The sequence below is a fragment of the Cetorhinus maximus genome, chromosome 32, assembly GCF_964194155.1.
Source record: "Cetorhinus maximus chromosome 32, sCetMax3.hap1.1, whole genome shotgun sequence".
NCBI lineage: Eukaryota > Metazoa > Chordata > Chondrichthyes > Lamniformes > Cetorhinidae > Cetorhinus > Cetorhinus maximus.
In genome coordinates, this window is record NC_135910.1 from 18,429,204 (window position 1) to 18,448,585 (window position 19,382).

Below are 19,382 nucleotides of genomic sequence, written 5' to 3' on the forward strand. Positions count from 1 at the left end.
TCACACTGGCAGAACACGAGTAATACATCCTCACACCATTTTGGAAAGAGACAGAACTACTGCACATGAATTGGATGTGGTATTAAAAAGGAGGTAGGTAGGAAATGAAAGCGAACAGTGGTTGGTATCTACATTTTATTTTACTATATTTTGGCAAGGTACGTACCAAATTACATCTAGCAGACAACGTCCGTCTTCATCATCCATTTCAACTGTAAAAACAAAACACTCAATTACTGTCGTCCAATTTTTAAAAAGCAGAAAGACTTGCATTTCTAAAGCACCTTTCACAACCTCAGCACGTCCCAAAGCGCTTTAAGCCAATGAGGTGCTTTTGAAGTGTAGTCAACGCTGTAATGCAAGAAACGCAGCAGCCAATTTGTGCACAGCAAGCTCCCACAAACAGCAACGTTATAATGACCAGGTAATCAGTGCTTTAGTGATGTTGGTTGACGGATAAATAGTGCCCAGGACTCTCTTGCCCATCTGCCTGGGATCTTATATGTCTCGTCCAAAAATCGGCGCCTCCGACAATGCAGCACTTCCTCAACATTGCACGGGGAGAGTGTCAGCCTAGATTCTTTTGCGCTCAGGTCTCTGGAGTGGGTCTCGAACCCACAGCTTTCTGCCTCAGAGGTGAGAATGCTACCCGCTGAGCCATGGCCGACCCTCGTGTTCTAACCTATGGTTTAACTGTAGAAGAAACGAGAAATCTTGTGTTAATCTCAAGTGCGGAGCAGTGTCAAGTTTCTGACGAGATGCTAGCTTCCTCCGTCACTCGTTGGTTACATCCAATGTAAAACTGAGACTGGGGTCAAGGTCTGAAATTGCCGTTAATGCCAGCAAGCCGCTCGAACTGGTGAAAAGTCCCAATGCCCTTGACGGAGCCATTTTAAAAAAAAAAGTTATTTTTCCTTTGCACTCGCTGAGAAAACGCCGAGGCCCAAGACTCAAAATGTTTACCGATACCCCGTCTCATCCATTTTGCAAAGGGAGTTGGCCACCAACAATTAGGACTGAGCGGCCCCGACATTTGCCTTTTGCCAGTAGCCTGCCATGCCAACTGAGGTACGGTGCCCTGCGCTCCTCAGAAAACCATCGCCCCCCCCAAGCCAGCAAACAAGCCAAACACAATCAGTGCAGTCTCGCAGTGAAATGGGGAAGGTAAAGTAGACGAGGGAGATAAGAGAGCTTTCAAACCGCGTCATGGCGGAACTCGACTTTAATACAACACAAGTTACGTCGCCAGGCATATTTCATCCCAATGAGATTTAATTAATCCCATTCTTTTCTAAATAACAATATCTTTAAGCACCGCTCCGGTTTGAAAGCAGATATAAAGCAACAAGTTATATAGCACCTTGATTTGTTTTTTTATTCATTCATGGGGTGTAGGCTTCCATCCCTAATGTTGCCCATCCCTAGTTGCCCTTGACAGGATGGTGGTGAGCTGCCTTCTTGAACTGCTGCAGCCCGTGTGACATGGAGTGTCCCAGTGGACTTCACAGGAGCATCATCAGACAAAATCTGACACTGAGCCACATAAGGTAAGCAAAAGCTCGGTCAGAGAGATAAATGTTAAGGGACGTCTTAAAAGAGGAAAGCGAGGTGGAGAGATTTAGGGAGGGAATCCCAAAGCTTAGAGCCCAGGCAGCAAAAAAGCACGCTGGCCAACGGTGGAGCGATTGAAATCAAAGATGTGCAAGAATGCTGATTTGGAGGAGCGCAGAGATCTCAAAGGGTTGTAGGGCTTGGAGGGGCTAACAGGGATAGGGAGGGGCGAGGCCACAGGAGCAATTTGAAAACAAGGTGGTGTCACCAGACCCGGAGGTCAGTGAGTACAAGGGGCGATGGATGAACAGGACTCGGTGCGAGTCAGGATATGGACAGAGTTTTAGACAAGCTTATGTTTACAAAGCGTACATGTGAAAACTGCAAATTTCAGTAAGGATGTGCAAAGCCATATCAACTCTAACATTTAAATCAACTTGGCATTAAAAATTTATTAAGCGTTGGTAAATCAGGACCAGTTTATAATATGCTCAGCTGCTGTGACTATGATCCCAGTGTAGTGTTTGGGGTGCAGGAATTCTCATGGTTTGTCCACCTGAATTGAGAAACACACCCAGTTGTACAGCTATAGGTCTGACTGGGCTGTCTGGAGAGAGCATCCCGAACTGTGTAGCTAGCTGGGGAACTCGGCTCTCTCATTGCCAGTGCTATCGGAGAGATTAACCGAATGAATTCCCACAAACTAAAAAGGTTGCTCTACCTTTGAAGTCAAACATCCCAAAGTGCATCAGCGTCAATATTAATGTAGATTCATAGGATAGTTAGAGCACAGATGGAGGCCATTCAGCCCTTTGAGCCCATGAGCAACTTGGATAGTCCCAGTCCTCTACCCTTTCCCTGAGAACCATTTCCCCTTCAAGTACTCATCCAATTCTCTTTTTGAAGCCACAATTGAATCTGTCTCCACCGCACTCTCAGGTAGTGCATTTTAGAACATAACTCGCTGCTTAGGAAAGTTTTTCCTCGTGTCACCTTTGCTTCCTTTGTCAATCACTTTAAAATTGGCGCCCTCTGGCTCCCAAACCTTCTGCCAATGGGAACAGTTTCTCCCCATCTACTGTCTCCAGACCCGTCATGATTTTGAACACCTCCATCAAACCTCCTCTCGACCTCCTCTCCCGCCACACCACCACCCCCCCCGCCCCCCAAAGGAGAACAGCCCCAGCTCCTCCGAGCTATCCGCATAACGGAAGTCACCCCGGCACCATTCTCGTTGATGCTTTTCTACAACCTCCCTTAAAGCCTTCAACAACCTTCCTAAAGTGACATGAGGCATGCCTTGTTAGGAGTGGGTATAGGCAGCATTGTAAACGGGATATTGGGCGGCCTGGGACTTGCTGTCGGTGCGCAGGCGTAAACGTATTGCGCCAGCTTCAGAATCAGACTCACCTGGGGCTTCATCTGCTCCTGGAATCTGGGAATTTTTTGCTCTTCTCCAATTACTGAGAAGTTAGTGCCCGTTTTTTTATCACCCCCCACCCCCCGAATAGCGATCACTTTACGATGAAAACCCACACCGAGTGCCAGCCGCGTAGTCACGGACGGTTAGTCGCCATGACGATCTGGTGCCCTTCACCACCATCTTCGAGATTAGCCTAACCCGACTTTCGTGACTTTCCACGGCGGGATTCGAAACTCACGGATTTCGGATCCAGGGTCGGAATCGCGAAACCCACCACCCCAAATCCTACTGGGGGGGCAAGCGCGGAAACCGCCTCCAACTCAACACCAGCTCCAGGTGCCGCAGGGTGGCTGGTGTCGGGGGTGGGGATTGTGAGGTGTCACGTTATGGACATACTGGGGCCTAAGACCCGTTAAGGAGCAGAACGGAGGGAGCTTTACTTGGTAACGGCATCATGTGCTAGTTTGATGCTGACACAGTGTCTTTTTTAAAAAAAAATTCATTCGCGGGATGCGGGCATCGCTGGCTGGGCCAGCATTTATTGCCCATCCCTAGTTGCCCCTTGAGAAGGTGGTGGTGAGCCGCCCTCTTGAACCACAGTCCGTGTCTTGAAATGGAAAGTGTTCCATTTCTTACTGCCAACCTCACAGGCACAGCAGAAAATTAAAATCGAAGGATCATAAGCAAGAGGGGGTTCGGACAGGTACAGTTTTTACACGATGGGGATGGTGGCTGGGAGAGGGTTGGCAGTGGAGGGACAGAGGAAGACTGGACGTCTCACTGGAAGCTCAAGTGGTTTTTTAAAAAACTTAATTTCATCCACTTGGGCTGGGAATTGCAGGCTTTCACCGGCTGCTGTGCTGCGGGTGCTGTTGCTAGTGAGTGCGTGTGGGTGTGGGTGGGTGTGCGCGGGGGGGAGGAGGATGGGAGTGAGGAGAACCGGAGACCGACCATGGAGGGATTTTCTGCAATAAGGTCTGGTTTGTGCTTTCCTTGACCTACAGGGCACCGAATGAGAGAGCTCCTCCCCACCTCCAGCTTTTGTAACATTACACAAGTGCAAGGAGGAGCAATAATGGATGTTTAATTTGTCCTTTTGAACTGTATTATAGGAGGGAGGGTTTGCTGCAACTGCAGCCTTCGGTTAGTGCGCAGCTCCATTCCCTACATCACTGAATTTAAGCAACCGTTTCCAAGTCGGATACCAAATCTCCGACTGGTCTGGATTAGAAAGCCCCTAAGTGACGTAACTTAGACACAACGTCCAGCAGGTCCGGCCACACATCAAAGGCCGCAGCCAGATGGCAGGGCTGACGGGGCAGCCCTCCAAGTCGAATAGCCTCTTCTCCCTCCCTCAGCTGGGTTCGCATACAGGGAACGGTCACTCGCTGGAGAAATTAAGATGCCTAGAGACTATCCCCATGGTTCAGGAGGAAGAGGGGGGCGGGGGGGAAATTGAAAAAGACGGGAAAAGGAGCAAAATGAAAACTGCGCTTTAGCTTCTAGCCACCTGCTTGTCACTGGGTTCCTCTGGAGACTGAGTCACATTCCCGAGCAGCTCATCTATTTACCTGCACGAGCAGACATCATAAAAATCCTGCAATCTCGCCTGGCACTTTAGTCGTGTCTCGGTCCCCTATTCCAGCGTAGAATCTGCCAGGGACTGCACAATACCCACATTACGTCACGCACCAGTTGGGAGCAATGCTTTACCTGTACAAAAATACATCATTAAAACTCTTCTGTTGATGAAGGAAGAAAAATATACCCCCCCCACTCCCTCCCAGAACAAATCTGATAAACATAGACAGACGATATAAAAATGCTTTTTACACTTGGACCATTGCCCTGAAACTCAATGTCATTTTTAGTTTTGTTGAAACTAATTTCAGTTGTGACCTGGAACCTGTTGTGTGACACACTATGGAAGGAACATTTTATATGGTTTAGTCATCCCTCAGAGGAATCCACACACACACATACACACACACACCTTAAAGCAGTGCTCTGGTTATTATAGCTAATAGAACTGAACTGGTACATTGAGAGTTCACCAGTTTCTGCACTTAATTCATGCAGCATAATTTGATGTAGAGAGTAAAAGAGTTGGTTTCTTAGGGCTAAGAAACCACTCAGAAGCCATTCGCACATCACCTCTCCCTGACCTTCAGCAGGACTGAGAATCTTCATCTGAGCAATGTTACAGAACTGGGTGGTGCTTCAAGAGAGAGAGATACAAAGCCAGGGAGAGGTGGAGAGAGCGAAGACACAGAAAGAGAGACAGACAGACAGACAGAGAGAGAGAGACAGACAGAGAGAGAGAGACAGACAGAGAGACAGACAGACAGTCAGAGAGAGACAGACAGTCAGAGAGAGACAGTCAGTCAGAGAGAGAGAGACAGACAGACAGAGAGAGAGACAGACAGTCAGAGAGAGACAGACAGTCAGAGAGAGACAGACAGTCAGAGAGAGAGACAGAGAGACAGACAGACAGAGAGACAGACAGACAGAGAGACAGACAGACAGAGAGACAGACAGACAGAGACAGATACATATCAGTCTGGATCAGACCCAGGCGAACAGAGCACGGAGCAGAGGGAGACAGAGACAGAGACAGAAAGAGTTAAGGAGAAAAAACAGAGTTACAGACAGATAGAAAGGACACAAGATTGTCCATAAGTGCAACAATTTAATCTGTTGGACCCAGCCATACTGTCTGCTTCAATAGCCCTCGTGGTAATTAATCCTGTAACATGATTGCCCCGCAGGTAAAAGGTCCCTCATTACCACCCTCCAAAATTCCTTCTTTTTAAACCTGTATCCCTCAGGAATTGAACCTGACACCACAGGGAACTATTTGCCCAAATCAGTTCTGACAAATCCACAGTATGGTCCTGAAAACTTCAATTTCATCAGCTCAAGGTCTCTCCTCTTTACCAAAAGAAAAGTGACCAGAACACCTGGAGCAGACTGTACAGAGTAAAAGCTTTTTAAAAATAGTATTTCCCAATAGGAAAGGGCCTGATTCTTTAAGTTTACAGAACACGCCCTTTATCATAGACTAGCAGCTGGGTGGAATTAACACAGAAGAGCACCTGAACTATTTGTTCTGGGTAGTGTCACACTCGGCAAGCCATGGGATGTTATTGGTGGGCAATGGAATATTTCCCGTTTGCGGAATGGGGTAGTTGCACACTCTACTGCCCCCCCACCACCGCCAAAAAAGCATCAACACCGACCACTGCACTAATGCAAAATTTCAGTTTTGTAAACCAGATATATATCAGTCGGACTCCCTGAGTGAGCTTAATGCTCAACTAAGGACAATTTGTGCTGCCCCGGGATTCTCCAAACTCATTTCAGGATGGAGATCCAGGGCCAACAGACAGGGGCTGGATTTCCTCCAGACTCGAATCCCTTAAACCAGGCTGACATTCCCAGTGCCGTACTGAGGGAGTGCTGCACTGTCAGTGGTGCCGCCTTTCCGATGAGACGTTAAACCAAGACTCTGGCTTCTCCCTCCGGATGTAAAAAAAAAAACACCCCCACAGCACGATTGTGAAGAGGAGCAGAGAGGGGGTGGGGTGGAGGTTCTCCCTTGTGCGCCCTGGGGCCAAACTTCTCTCTCAACCAACACCTGAAACGGATCATCTACTCATCACCATTTTGCTGTTGGTGGGAGCTTGCTGTGCATGTACCAGCTTCTTTTTAAACCTGTATCCCTCAGGAATTGAACCTGACACCACAGGGAACTATTTGCCCAAATCAGTTTTCTGACATTACAACATTGACTACACTTCAGAAAAGTACTTCATTGGCTGTAAGGCGCTTTGGGACATCCTGAGCATGTGAAAGGCACTATAGAAATGCAACTTTTTTTCTTTTGCCAAGGTGAAGTAAGATTTCTAACCTGCCTCCCAACTGCATCAGGTAAACTGGCCACGTGTACCCTGCTGTCAGTCACTTGTTTGAGAGATTTTATGGAATCCAATAATTAATTTGATGTTTACAGCTTCTGCATATCTTTTGCTGAGAATGGTGAAGAACGTTTAGCCTGAAAGAGCAGGAGGAAACTCTCCCAACAGAAATAAAGGCCTACCTCGGTGCTGTAAATCTCCGCATAGCGACTACCCCCTCCCCCGTTAGTCCAAAGGCCCATTACTAGGAATTGTGTGTCACAGAGGCACATGTCCTCATGATCCCTACAACAGATATTATTTACAGACAAAAGCTGCTAACTAAGAATTTCAGGCACCCAGCCAAAAACAACACACAACCAACGTCAGTGAAAGAGTTACATTTATATAGTGCCTTTCGCAACCACAGGATTTCCCAAAGCACTTTACAGCCATTGAAGCAAATCCTGTGTAGACACTAAGATAAAAGCAAAAAAAACTGCGGATGCTGGAAATCCAAAACAAAAACAAAAATACCTGGAAAAACTCAGCAGGTCTGGCAGTATCTGCAGAGAGGAGCACAGTTAACGTTTCGAGTCCGCATGACCCTTCAACAGAACTGTTCTGTTGAAGGGTCATTCGGACTCGAAATGTTAACAGTATTCCTCTCCGCAGATGCTGCCAGACCTGCTGAGTTTTTCCAAGTATTTTTGTTTCTGTCCTGTGTAGACACTGTTGTACTGTATGAAACACAGCAGCCATTTTTGCACAGCAAGCTCCCACAAACAGCAGTTTTTAGTGGTGTTGTTTGGGGATAAATATTGGCCCCAGGACACCAGAGAGAGCTCCACCTTGCACATAGAAACACACATAGACCCGGACACACAGAGAAACATGCGTATGCAGAGACAGACACACACGCATGGGAACATACTCAGAAACAAACACACACACACACACTCCGCCACCTACAATCACAAGTCAGGAGTGTGATGGAATACTCCCCACTTGCCTGGATGAGCGCAGCTCCAACAACACTCAAGAAGCTCAACACCATCCAGGACAAAGCAGCCCCGCTCATATCACCGTTCCTTCACTGTCACTGGGTCAAAATCCTGGAGCTCCCTTCCTAACAGCGCTGTGGAGTTTAGAAGAATGAGAGATGATCTGGTTGAAACGTATAAAATCCTGAGTGTGTTTGATAGGTTGGATTCTGGGTCGGGGGGGAGCGCGCGGGTGATGTTTCCTCTTGTGGGAGAGACTAGAACCAAGGGATACAGTTTAAGAATAAGGGGTCTAACGGTTTGGACGGAGATGAGGAGAAATTCTCTCTCTCTCTCAAAGAGTCATTGGTATGTGGAATTCTCTCTCAGAGGGTCACTAAACTTGTTCAGGGCAGAGTTAGATAGATTTTCGATAGACGAGGGGGCCAAGGGCTATGGGGACAGATGGCAAAGTGGAGCTGAGACATAACCAGATCAGCCATGGTCTTACTGAATGGTGGAGCAGGCTCAAAGGGATGAATGGCCTACTCTTGCTCCGAAGTCCTATGTTGCTCTTCGAAATAACGCCATATGTTGTTTTGCACCCACCTGAGAAGGCAGATGGGGCCTTGGCTATGACGTCTCAACTGAAAGATGGCACCTCCAACAGTGCAGCACTCCCTCAGTGCTGCTCTGGAAGTGGCTGTGGATTTTTTTTTGTGCTCAATTCCTGGAGCGGGTCTTGAACCTGCAACCCTCTGACCGAAGAGGTGAGTGTGCTACCAACTGCGTCACGGGAAAGCCTTCCCTTTTAAAAACTTTATTAATCTCCCCTCCCCCACCCTATTTAAAAGTGAACTTCAGTGACATGGAGAGACTAGAGAAGCTGGGGTTGTTCTTCGTGGTTAAAGGTAGAGTTAATAGAAGCATTCAAAATTATGGAGGGTCCTGAGAGTGACTAAAGAGAAAGTGTTTCTACTGGCAGGAGGGTCAGTAATCAAAGGGCACAATTTAGGGTAATGGGCAAAAGAACCAAAGAGGAGATGATGAGATTTTTTTTTTTAAACGTAGTGAATTTTTACGATCCAGGATGTGCTGCCTGAAAGTGCAGTGGAAGTCAACTCAATGGGAACTTTCAAAAGGAATTTGGGTAAATATTTTAAAATGAAAATTTGCAGTGCTATGGGGAACGAGCAAGGAAGTGGGATTAATTGGATAGCTGTCTCTTTGAATGGGATGCAAGTGTCGCTGGCTAGGCCAGCATTTATTGCCCTCGAGAAGGTGGTGGTGAGCCGCCTTCATAAACCACGGCGGTCCACGTGGTGTAGGTACATCCGCAGTGCTGTTAGGGAGGGGTTTTTGTTCCGGGATTTTGAGCCAGCGACAGTGAAGGAACGGCAATAGAGAACCCATTAAAGACCCCGAGTGTGGCCCTCCTAATATTCCACCTCCTTCTGCTGTGTACGATTCTATCCAAATGAAAGGCTAATTGATGGATATATCGTTGATTGGCTGAACAGATGTCCTTTTTAAAAGCTATCACACCATCTATGTCCACTGTAAGCTCTAAATTTCGCAGTGCACTGATCCTCAGCATCCATAGACAATACTCAAGCTTTGGTCACCTTCCCCAACCATATGGCCTTGTGTGTACATTTCACTTCCCCCACGTAGAGTTATTCCTCATTTTCCCTGCTGCCTTGTGCACTTTCTCCAGTTAAGTGCTTAGCATCTCTTTCCTTGCTTTTTGTAAATGTACGGCCGCCAACTATTCTTGTCAAGTCTAGCTGGGCATATCCCAGGAGGATTACAGAGAAATAAGTCTTTCCTGACAGTTAGGAGTTCTCTGCATTCCTCCCAATTCAGGCACCTTGTGGGTTCCCAATTTCCTTCTGGTTCCCAAGCTCTGGAATTCCCTCCCTAAACCTCTCCGCAGCACTACCTCTCTCTTAAAGGTAGAGGCACAGATGTTTCCTGACAAACATATGGTAGTGCAGCAGGAGAGCAGTTTTGGTAATAAAACCAGTGAGATTAGCAGTTTACACAATTTCCTTCTGGCTTTCTTCCTGCTTTGGTGTGTTTATGGAATCTGTCTTTGGGGAAAACTGCACCCTGGTTTGTCAGTATTGGTACTTCAACGTAATTAATTTGACCTGAGACGTTTTGAGATGTTTGAGAGATGTGATGAGGCATTGCACGGACACAAGTCTTGCACGAGGAGCTGAATGGGCACCAGATTTCACCCGAGACCCTCACTCAGTATGTGCTGTAAAAGGTTCCAGGGTCCGGATGTTGAAGGTGAGTGTTGAAGGGTGTTTTTTCACATTTGGAGATTTTATGGTTGGATTGTGGGAGAGAGATAACTCTGCGATTACAAAGCTGAAACCATCCAACAGTCGAACCTACAAAGATGTAACTGCACAATTCATCTGTTGGGATAAGGAACAAAGGGAGAGGCCAGCACATGCGTGTCACTCTCCCACCTCGGGTAATCTGAACTAAAGTGTCAGTTAAACTCAATGGGTGGGATTCCCACTTCCACCCACCTTCCTCAGTCAGAAGATTGTGGATTCAAGACCCACTGCAGGACTTGAACATATAACCCAGACTGACAACGCAGTGCAATGCTGAATGAGTGCTGCGCCATTGGAGGTGACATCTTTTCATTCCGATCTGAGGCAGGTCTGCCTGGTCAACAAGATCTCACAGCTCCAAAAGGGCAGGGGAGCTCTTCCAGAATCCCAGTGTCAATATTCTCCTGATCAGCATCCCGAAAAAAAAACCAGATTAACTGATCGTTTAGCGCACTGCTGATTTTGGGATCTTGCTGTGCATAAATTGGCCAAACAAAAGAGCAATGGCTGAATTTCAGAAGTTATCCACTGGGCTGTGAAACACTTTGGGATGTACCGAGAATGTTAAAGCTGTTATACTGGAGCTGAAAGCAGCTCTTTGATTCTCACAACACATATAACATGAGGGCCAAAAGAGAGAAAAAGGACCTTGACCCAATGGGTGTCTTTCAGTGCAATAATCAGTCTCTGGTTTTGGGCTTCTGCTGAATGCAGTTACAGTGCCAACTGCAGCTCAGCTGCATCACTCCTATCTCTGAAACAGAAGGTTGTGAAATTCAAGTCCCACTTCGGTGCAGTCCCGCGGGAGTGCCACCTTGTCAGAGGTGCCAGACTTCAGAAGGATGATTGGCACGGAAGGGTCCTCCAGGTGGCCCGAGGACTGGGCCAAAATGAAAGGCACTGACGCGCAACACCAGAGCTGAGGCTGTACAACAGACTAGGCCAGAACCCTCATCGCCTCCACTCACAGGTCACACAACCAGATACAAGTCATCATAAACACGAGCAACAACCAAGTAGTTTTATGAGTAAGATTTACGTCACTGCTGATTTTATTCAACGTAGATTTAAATAAGTATTAGTTTCTCAGAAGATGATTACTGTGGTGATTTCATAACATATTAGAATGTTTCGTGTTCTCGTCTAATATTAATGCTTATAATATGAAAATGGCTGTAGTTTTGTTTCTGTCATGAATGGACAATTTATGATATTTAATTATTTTAAATGCACATAAATTTTTTATTATATTTAATGAAAAGCAGCAAAGATATTTATAGTTTCCATAAGTTCCCATTAATTCTGATGAGTTTTTTTGTGGTGACAAATGAAAGCAGGTGTGGTAGGACAGATGGGGATTGGTCTGCATCATCGCTTTCTCCACTCAAGTGGTCACAGATGAATAAGTTTGGGAACCACTGCTTTAGACGAGGTTATAAACTCAGGCCCCGAGTACCCAGTGATAGGTAAAAGATTTCGCGACAACGTTTAACAAATAACAGGAATCTGAGCAACATTCCTCTCTTGACCAATACCAAGACACAGATCAAGTGCTCATGGGTCTAATTTTGCCAGGCTTGGGATCGTACTGTGGACAACAGTTCCATGCTTCGAACTTAATTTACTGTCTCCGAAGTAGCTCGAGATGTTGAGGCAAGATAAGGAATTTTAAAGTTGTAAGTTTCGAGTAATATAATCGGCATCACTGCACGATACCAGAAGCAGCCTATTCCAGAGTGCAGTCTCTGAAGTGTGACAAATGACTACAATTTGCAGTTCAACACAAGAGACACCAATCAGCCCAGGCACCAGACAGAAGCATGTTCTATACAACTATTCTTTCATGGTAAAGTGAGGCCCTTCTGAAATGCGCGCCATGGCAAAGGAGTGTTGGCAGCTCTGTGTTAAAGTCAGGCCAATGAGCTGATCTGACTCAGACTTGCTCCTCAATGGTTCCTCTGCAAAGTGAGCTTGTGGATGCCTGAGGGCAAAGATTAGCCCAGCAGTGACACCCATTGATATTCACACTTGAAGGTTAGGTTAGTGGTTAGGGACAGGAGGGCAATCAGTGTGTGTGCGGGACCCGTGCCCCAGTGAGAGTCAGGGTGTGTGGAACCCGTACCCCAGTGAGAGAGTCAGGGTGTGTGGAACCTGTACCCCAGTGAGAGAGTCAGGGTGTGTGGAACCTGTACCCCAGTGAGAGAGTCAGGGTGTGTGGAACCTGTACCCCAGTGAGAGAGTCAGGGTGTGTGGAACCCGTACCCCAGTGAGAGAGTCAGGGTGTGTGGAACCGTACCCTCGTGTAAGGTAGCATCTCCTCACATTATTAGAGCTTTATACAGCAACAAGAGCTTTAAAACCAGGGAGCAAAACTTAAAACGTTGACCGCTGGTTAGATTTGCTAATAATAAAAATGAGGAGGAACTCCAACAGTCAACACAAATGCTTGCTGCATCCAGTACTGGACAAGAGTAATGATCTGCACACCACAGAGGTGACAAGGAGCCAAGCGTGCACAGGGTCCTGGGTCCCGACTGCACCGACATTCTGGGCTCTTGGGATGGAGGCGGATGGATCAGCAGACAGTTACATCGCAAGTATCAAGAACTGTAAAGGCATGGTTTCATGGACCACAACATTGCCCTCAGACAGACTGCAATACGTCCGAGAACACTGGGTGCAGGGTCTGGGGGATTTCCTGTTCTTTCTGTTAATGAACAGTAACAATGCCAGTTTCCAGAAACTGATGGTTGCCCTTCATTCTGGACAGTGAAGACAGTCTTTCAGGAGTTAACAGGGGCCCTGGGGGAGGATTTTTAAAGACAAAGGGGGTGGTCCCAGCAGAAGGTCTCGGTAATTGCCAAGTTTCCCCAAGGAGGGTTGGGACATCTGCACAAATCAGTCTTAGGGAGTGTCTGAAAATTTGCAGGCCTCTTTCCCCTCTGCACAACTCCCCCATCTCTCCCCCCACCACTCCAATGTCCTCCACCACTCATCTGGAAAAGACTGAAACTCCGGAGGGGGTGGGGGAGAACCAACTGGTGAACAATTGGATAAAAGCAAAAAACTGCGGATGCTGGAAATCCAAAACAAAAACAAAAATACCTGGAAAAACTCAGCAGGTCTGGCAGCATCTGTGGAGAGGAGCACAGTTAACGTTTCGAGTCCAAATGACTCTTCAACAGAGCTAAGTAAAAATAGAAGAAAGGTGAAATATAAGCTGGTTTAAGGGGAGGGGGTTGGGACAAGAAGAGCTGGATAGAGGGCCAGTGATAGGTGGAGATAACCAAAAGATGTCACAGACAAAAGGACAAAGAGGTGTTGAAGGTGGTGATATTATCTAAAGGAATGTGCTAATTAAGGGTAGGAAGCAGGACGAGCAAGGTACAGATAGCCCTAGTGGGGGTGGGGTGGGGTGAAGGAATCGAAAAAGGCTAAAAGGTAGAGATAAAACAATGGATGGATATACATTTAAAAATAATGGAAACAGGTGGGAAAAGAAAAATCTATATAAATTATTGGAAAAAAAAGGAGGGGGAAATCGGAAAGGGGGTGGGGATAGAGGAGAGAGTTCATGATCTAAAATTGTTGAACTCAATATTAAGTCCGGAAGGCTGTAAAGTGCCTAGTCGGAAGATGAGGTGCTGTTCCTCCAGTTTGTGTTGAGCTTCACTGGAACAATGCAGCAAGCCAAGGACAGACATGTGGGCATGAGAGCAGGGTGGAGTGTTGAAATGGCAAGCGACAGGGACGTCTGGGTCATGCTTGCGGACAGACCGAAGGTGTTCTGCAAAGCGGTCACCCAGTCTGCGTTTGGTCTCTCCAATGTAGAAGAAACCGCATTGGGAGCAACGAATGCAGTAGACTAAATTGGGGGAAGTGCAAGTGAAATGCTGCTTCACTTGAAAGGAGTGTTTGGGCCCTTGGACGGTGAGGACAGGGGAAGTAAAGGGGCAGGTGTTGCACCTTCTGTGGTTGCATGGGAAGGTGCCGTGGGAGAGGGTTGAGGTGTAGGGGGGGATGGAGGAGTGGGCCAGGGTGTCCCGGAGGGAACGATCCCTGCGGAATGCCGCCGGGGGCGGGGGGGGGGGGGGTGAAGGGAAGATGTGTTTGGTGGTGGCAAGATGCTGGAGTTGGCGGAAATGGCGGAGGATGAACAATTGGCTTTGAGTGGCAATTGTGACAAACAATGAGCCCCTGTCCCTTCACTCCCTCAGGAAGTAAAGGAGATTCTGGGGCCCCAGAGATTCCACCTCCATTTACACAAGGTTCCAACTGCAGCAAGATAATTTTACAAGCAAGGTGGTCAACTTGGGAATTGCGGGCATTTTAAACAATTCATAAAATGTACTTCCAAGATGCTCATGTGTAAACTATTGGAGAATTGAACATGCCTACTCCTGCTCCGTGTTCGTATGTTGTTCGTATGTAGCCACTCTCTGCTCCACGGACTAACCTGTGTAAACCTGCAGCAAATTTAGTTCTTTCCAAGAACCTTTGTGCCAGTTAAATGCATGTTTCTAAAGCTTAAAGCACACGGGGAACCAAACCCTCCCTTCCCACCCCGCCCCCTCTAAGAGTTTTTAGACCACAGGTGCGATGAGAAACACCAAAACACCACCTGGAGGGGCTTCAGGAGCCCTTTGGCACACAGGGTACCGCCTCCTATTACCCCGAAGGTGGCACGGGGAACGAGGCTTGGATCTGAGCAAAGACGTAAAAGTGACCAGGTGGTCTGTTCTTTCAGTTATAGAAACGTACAACATGGAAGGAGGCCATTTGGCCCATTGAGTCTGCGCCTGCCGACAAGGAACCATCCAGCCTAACCTCACTTTCCAGTTGTCGGCCCGTAGCCCTGTAGGTTACAGCGCTTCAAGGGCTTGTTAAATGTTGAGGGTTTCTGCCTCTACCATCCTTTTAGGCAGCGAGTTTTAGATCCCCACTACCCCTCCCTTGAATCCCCTCTAAACCTCCTCTCAACCAGAGGGCATAGATTTGGGGTACGAACACCTCAACCAAGAGAAATAAGGCTTTCCTATCCACTCTACCCAGGCCCCTCAATTTCACACACTTCAACTCAGTCTCTCCTCAGCCTCCTCTGTTCCAAAGAAAACAATCTAGCCTATCAACCTTTCCTCATGACGAAAGTGCTCCAAGTCCAGACAACACCCTCACCCGCCCCCCTCTCCAGTGCAACCACATCTTTCCTATTGTGCAGTGACCAGCGCTGCACACAATACTCATGTTGATTGAGGGGTAAACGTTCATCCAGGACACCAGCTGTTCTTCAAAATCTTTTACGAGCACCCGACTGAGGGGGGCCAGGAAAAGCCTTGGATTTAACACCTCCTCTGAAAGACGGCACCTCCGACAGTGCAGCACTCCCTCAGTGCGGCACTGGGGTGTCAGCCTGGATTATGGGTTCAAATCTCGGCGAGTGGAACTTAAAACCCCGAACCTTCTTGGCTCACAGGTGAGTGTACTGTCCCACTGGGCCACAGCTAATGCCTCAACATACTGGTTAAGCATCTCTGTCAGCGAGGAGGTGCAGCTGGAGCGATGAGGGTTAAGAGAGTGCTGAGTCTCACACAGTGCCGCAGGGGAATTGTGATCACAACATCATAGGCTCAGACTCCTGGATGTTTACAGCACAGAAGGAGGCCATTCGGCCCATCGTGTCCGTGCCGATCAACAAAGATCTGACAACACTAATCCTATTTTCCAGCGCTTGGCCCATAGCCCTGGAGGCTATGGCAACGCAAGCGAATACTTCTTCAATGTTACGAGGGCTCCAGGCTCCCACCGCCCTTTCAGGCGGTGAGTTCCAGACTCCCACTACCCTCTCGGGTGAAAAAAAAACTTCAGAGTCAATTTCACAATAAAACGCTGAGAGATCTGAATTTGTGCTTGTTCAGAAATCCCTTGTTAGTCACTGCTGAGGGAAAGACACTCAAGCACTTCTGGAACTTAGTTACATAGCCACAGGCTTTCTGAAACCACGTGCTTAAAAAAAAAAACCACAGCACCTGCACATTCCAGTCTAAAAAGAAATCAGTTTCACAACCAAACACATTCTGCTAAAATTATGCCCAGGTTCACAGTCAGAAACCCACAAGGTGATTCCCTTCCTACAGTTTTCAAACTTAAAAAACATAACTTGTTCAGGCGAGGGGAGGAGGAAGAAGAAAGCGTTATTTATAAACCCAAGACTTGTGGTATTTGGTTTACCTCAGTCCACTGCAGAGACTTGAGCTGAGACAAAAACTGACAGTCCTGGTGCTAGTGAGAATCGCAGTCTTCTTGGAGGTACCATCTTCCAGATGAGGTTTTAAACCGAAACTCCGTCTCCCCTTTCACGTGGGCATGAAAGATAACAAGGCACTAATTGAAAGAGGGGCAGGAGAGTTCTCTCCACTGGCCTGGTGACTATCTATCCCTCAACCGACATCACCAAACAGATTACCTAGTTATTATCATGTTGCTGCCATGTTTTCTACGTAACAACATTTCAGAAGTAATTCATTGACCGTGAAGCACTTTGGGACATCCTGGAGGTCATGAAAGGTGCTACAGAAATGCTGGTCCTCTTTTCATAAGAAATTTCTGCAGAGCTGAGTCAAAAGCTTCTCTCCTGCAGGTTTAGGTGTCATATTTGAGTTTGACGAGTGGTCAGAGGGTGTTGAGGTCCCCCTGTGGGGCAGTCACCACCAGAGGCTCACAGGAGGAACTGAGCAACAAGTTTACAGAAAAGCAGATTTTTTAATCCTGACAAACTTTAGTGAACAAAAGCAAGATCCTATTCATCAAGGCCACAGCTCCTGCAAACTAAGCGCGATTTGTATGCTGAGATTATGTGGGATGGTGCACCTCAGTGCGATTACAAGAAGGGTTTCCACTGTGGAATCACATCACTTCACAAGATGATCATCACCAGGATCCCTTAAGACACTCGGACAACAGATTGACCCTGTCTGATAAATTGGTCAAATGATTATTCAGAACAGCATTCAGAGCCGGAAATTACTTCAACCATTAGCAAGATGGCGAACAGGCAAACCAGTCACCTGGCAACCTTCTCTGCACAACTTTGAAACTGGCGACAATCACCTTTCAGAGGAGATAGCGACAGTGCAACAGGATATGGCCAAACACCCTGCCCGCAGAACTGCAACTTTGCTTTCCAATCTCATGCAGCAAAGTGCAAATAACCAAATACATCAACGGCTCAATCATTAAAAACTCAAGCCCCGAATCTGCCTATCCTTTAAGGAGTCAAACCGTCAGATTGAGCATGTGCGAGAATAAACAAGTTCAAAACTCTGCGCTCAAGGGTTTGCTCAGAGTTGTCAGGGCTGTTTGACAAGCGTCTGCAATGCTACAGCCGCCTGATGGTTTAAAACACGGCTTCCATTCCTGTAGCGCCTTTTGTGGCCTCAGCACGCCCCAAAGTGCCTCACAGCCAATGAAGTTACTTCCTGAAGTGTAGCCCATGTTGTAATGGCGGAAACCTTGCAGCAAATCTGTGCACAGCAAGCTTCCCCACACCCCCCAGCCCCTCGCCACTGCCCATCCCACCGCCAACACCCACCCACCCCCACAGCTCATTACTGTTTGTGGGGTCTTGCTGTGCATAATATTACAACAAGGACCGCAATTTAAAGATTAAGTGATTAAAGTGCCGAGACGGCCGGAGGTTACGAAAGGCGCTATAAGAATGTGGGTTTGTTTCTTCTTCTTTATTGAAGCTTGTCCAAAAATGATAACAGGAAGTTGGGCAGGAAGTACACACACACTCACATACTCAAACACTCACACACTCATAATATTATATTGGCATGCAGAATCATCGACAAACCATTTTCTACAGTTGTGTCGAAACAGGAAGTAACAGTGGTGAAAAGCAATGCACAACTGTGACACATTGCATTACTTGGCTGTGGTGCAGACTGTGAAACAAGGGAATAAAGAATGACGAAATTGTACTGAGTCACCAAACAGCAGCGCACCAAGGGATTGCAAGGAAGCCCAAACAACTCAACAGACTATTTCCTCGAAACATCTCTTGATTCCTCCCCAGTTGCTGGATTACCAGACTGCTTATCCGACACCTGCACTGGATGGGCAAAAATTTCCTCCAATTAAATATTGGGAAGACCGATGCCATCGCTTTTAGTCCCCACTCCAAACTTTGTTCCCTAGTTACTGACTTCATCTCTCTCCTGGGCAGCAGCCTGAGATTAAACCAGTCTGTTCACCACCTTGGTGTCACATCTGACCCCAAGATGTACTTCGGACTCGTGCCATCACTAAGACCACCTACTTCCACCTCAGTGGCACTGCCCAATTTTGACCCGTCTCAGCTCATCTGCTGCTGAAATCCTCGTTCATGCCATCGTTACCTCTAGACTCAAATATTCCAACCTACTCCTGGCTGATCTCCCACACTCTCCTCCTCTTCCTCCAGGTACCCAATTGAAACCTTTAAGATCCTGAGGGGTCTTGACAGGATCGATGTGGAAAGGATGTTTCCTCTGGTGGGAGAATCTACAACTCGGGGCCACTGTTTAAAAATAAGGGGTCGCTCATTTAAGACAGATGAGGAGAAATTTTTTCCTCTCAGAGGGTTGAGAGTCTTTGGAACTCTCTTCCTCAAAAGGTGGTGGAAGCAGAGTCTTTGGATATTTTTAAGGCAGAGCTAGATAGATTCTTGATTAACAAGGGGGTGAAAGGTTATCGGGGGTAGGCAGGAATGTGGGGTTGAGGTTACATTCAGATCAGCCATGGCCTTATTGAATGGCGGGGCAGGGTCGAGGGGCCGAGTGGCCTCCTCCTGCTCCTAGTTCATATGTAAGTTCGTATGTGCCATGCCCTAAGAGGGCATTGGCAACCATGGACTTCAATTGGATTGGTCCACGACTGTGCTTGGCAAAGTACTGCAGTGGCTTGCCATTGTCTTCCGCAATATGGCTGACCAGCTCTTACCACCTGCCATCAGCCTGTATTGGAAGGATTTACACCTGATAATCAGCCTGTTTGACCACATTATAAACACACCTTCCAGGGCATCAAGTCCTGAAATGGGACTTGAACCCAGAGCTTCTGGCCCAGAGTTAGGACGCTATCCACTGTGCCACAACACCTCCCCTCTCCCACAGTCTACCCTCCGTAAACTTGA

The 19,382-nt window shown here is 47.3% G+C and overlaps 1 protein-coding gene across 5 annotated transcripts in view; it reads right to left on the minus strand.

The window, feature by feature from the left end:
• LOC144671339 (BRD4-interacting chromatin-remodeling complex-associated protein-like) overlaps positions 1-19,382 on the minus strand; it is a 95,853-nt gene that overhangs the window by 37,821 nt on the left and 38,650 nt on the right. For 4 of the 5 annotated variants that reach the window (XM_078533178.1, XM_078533175.1, XM_078533177.1 and 1 more), the window contains exons 2-3: positions 4,546-4,687; positions 167-212 (exon numbers count right to left, since the gene is read on the minus strand). In XM_078533178.1, coding sequence (XP_078389304.1) covers positions 167-212; positions 4,546-4,564 — 65 coding nt within the window. In that variant the 5' untranslated portion in view covers positions 4,565-4,687. The remainder of the gene's footprint in view (positions 1-166; positions 213-4,545; positions 4,688-19,382) is intronic. The other variant, XM_078533176.1, reaches the window with a different exon arrangement.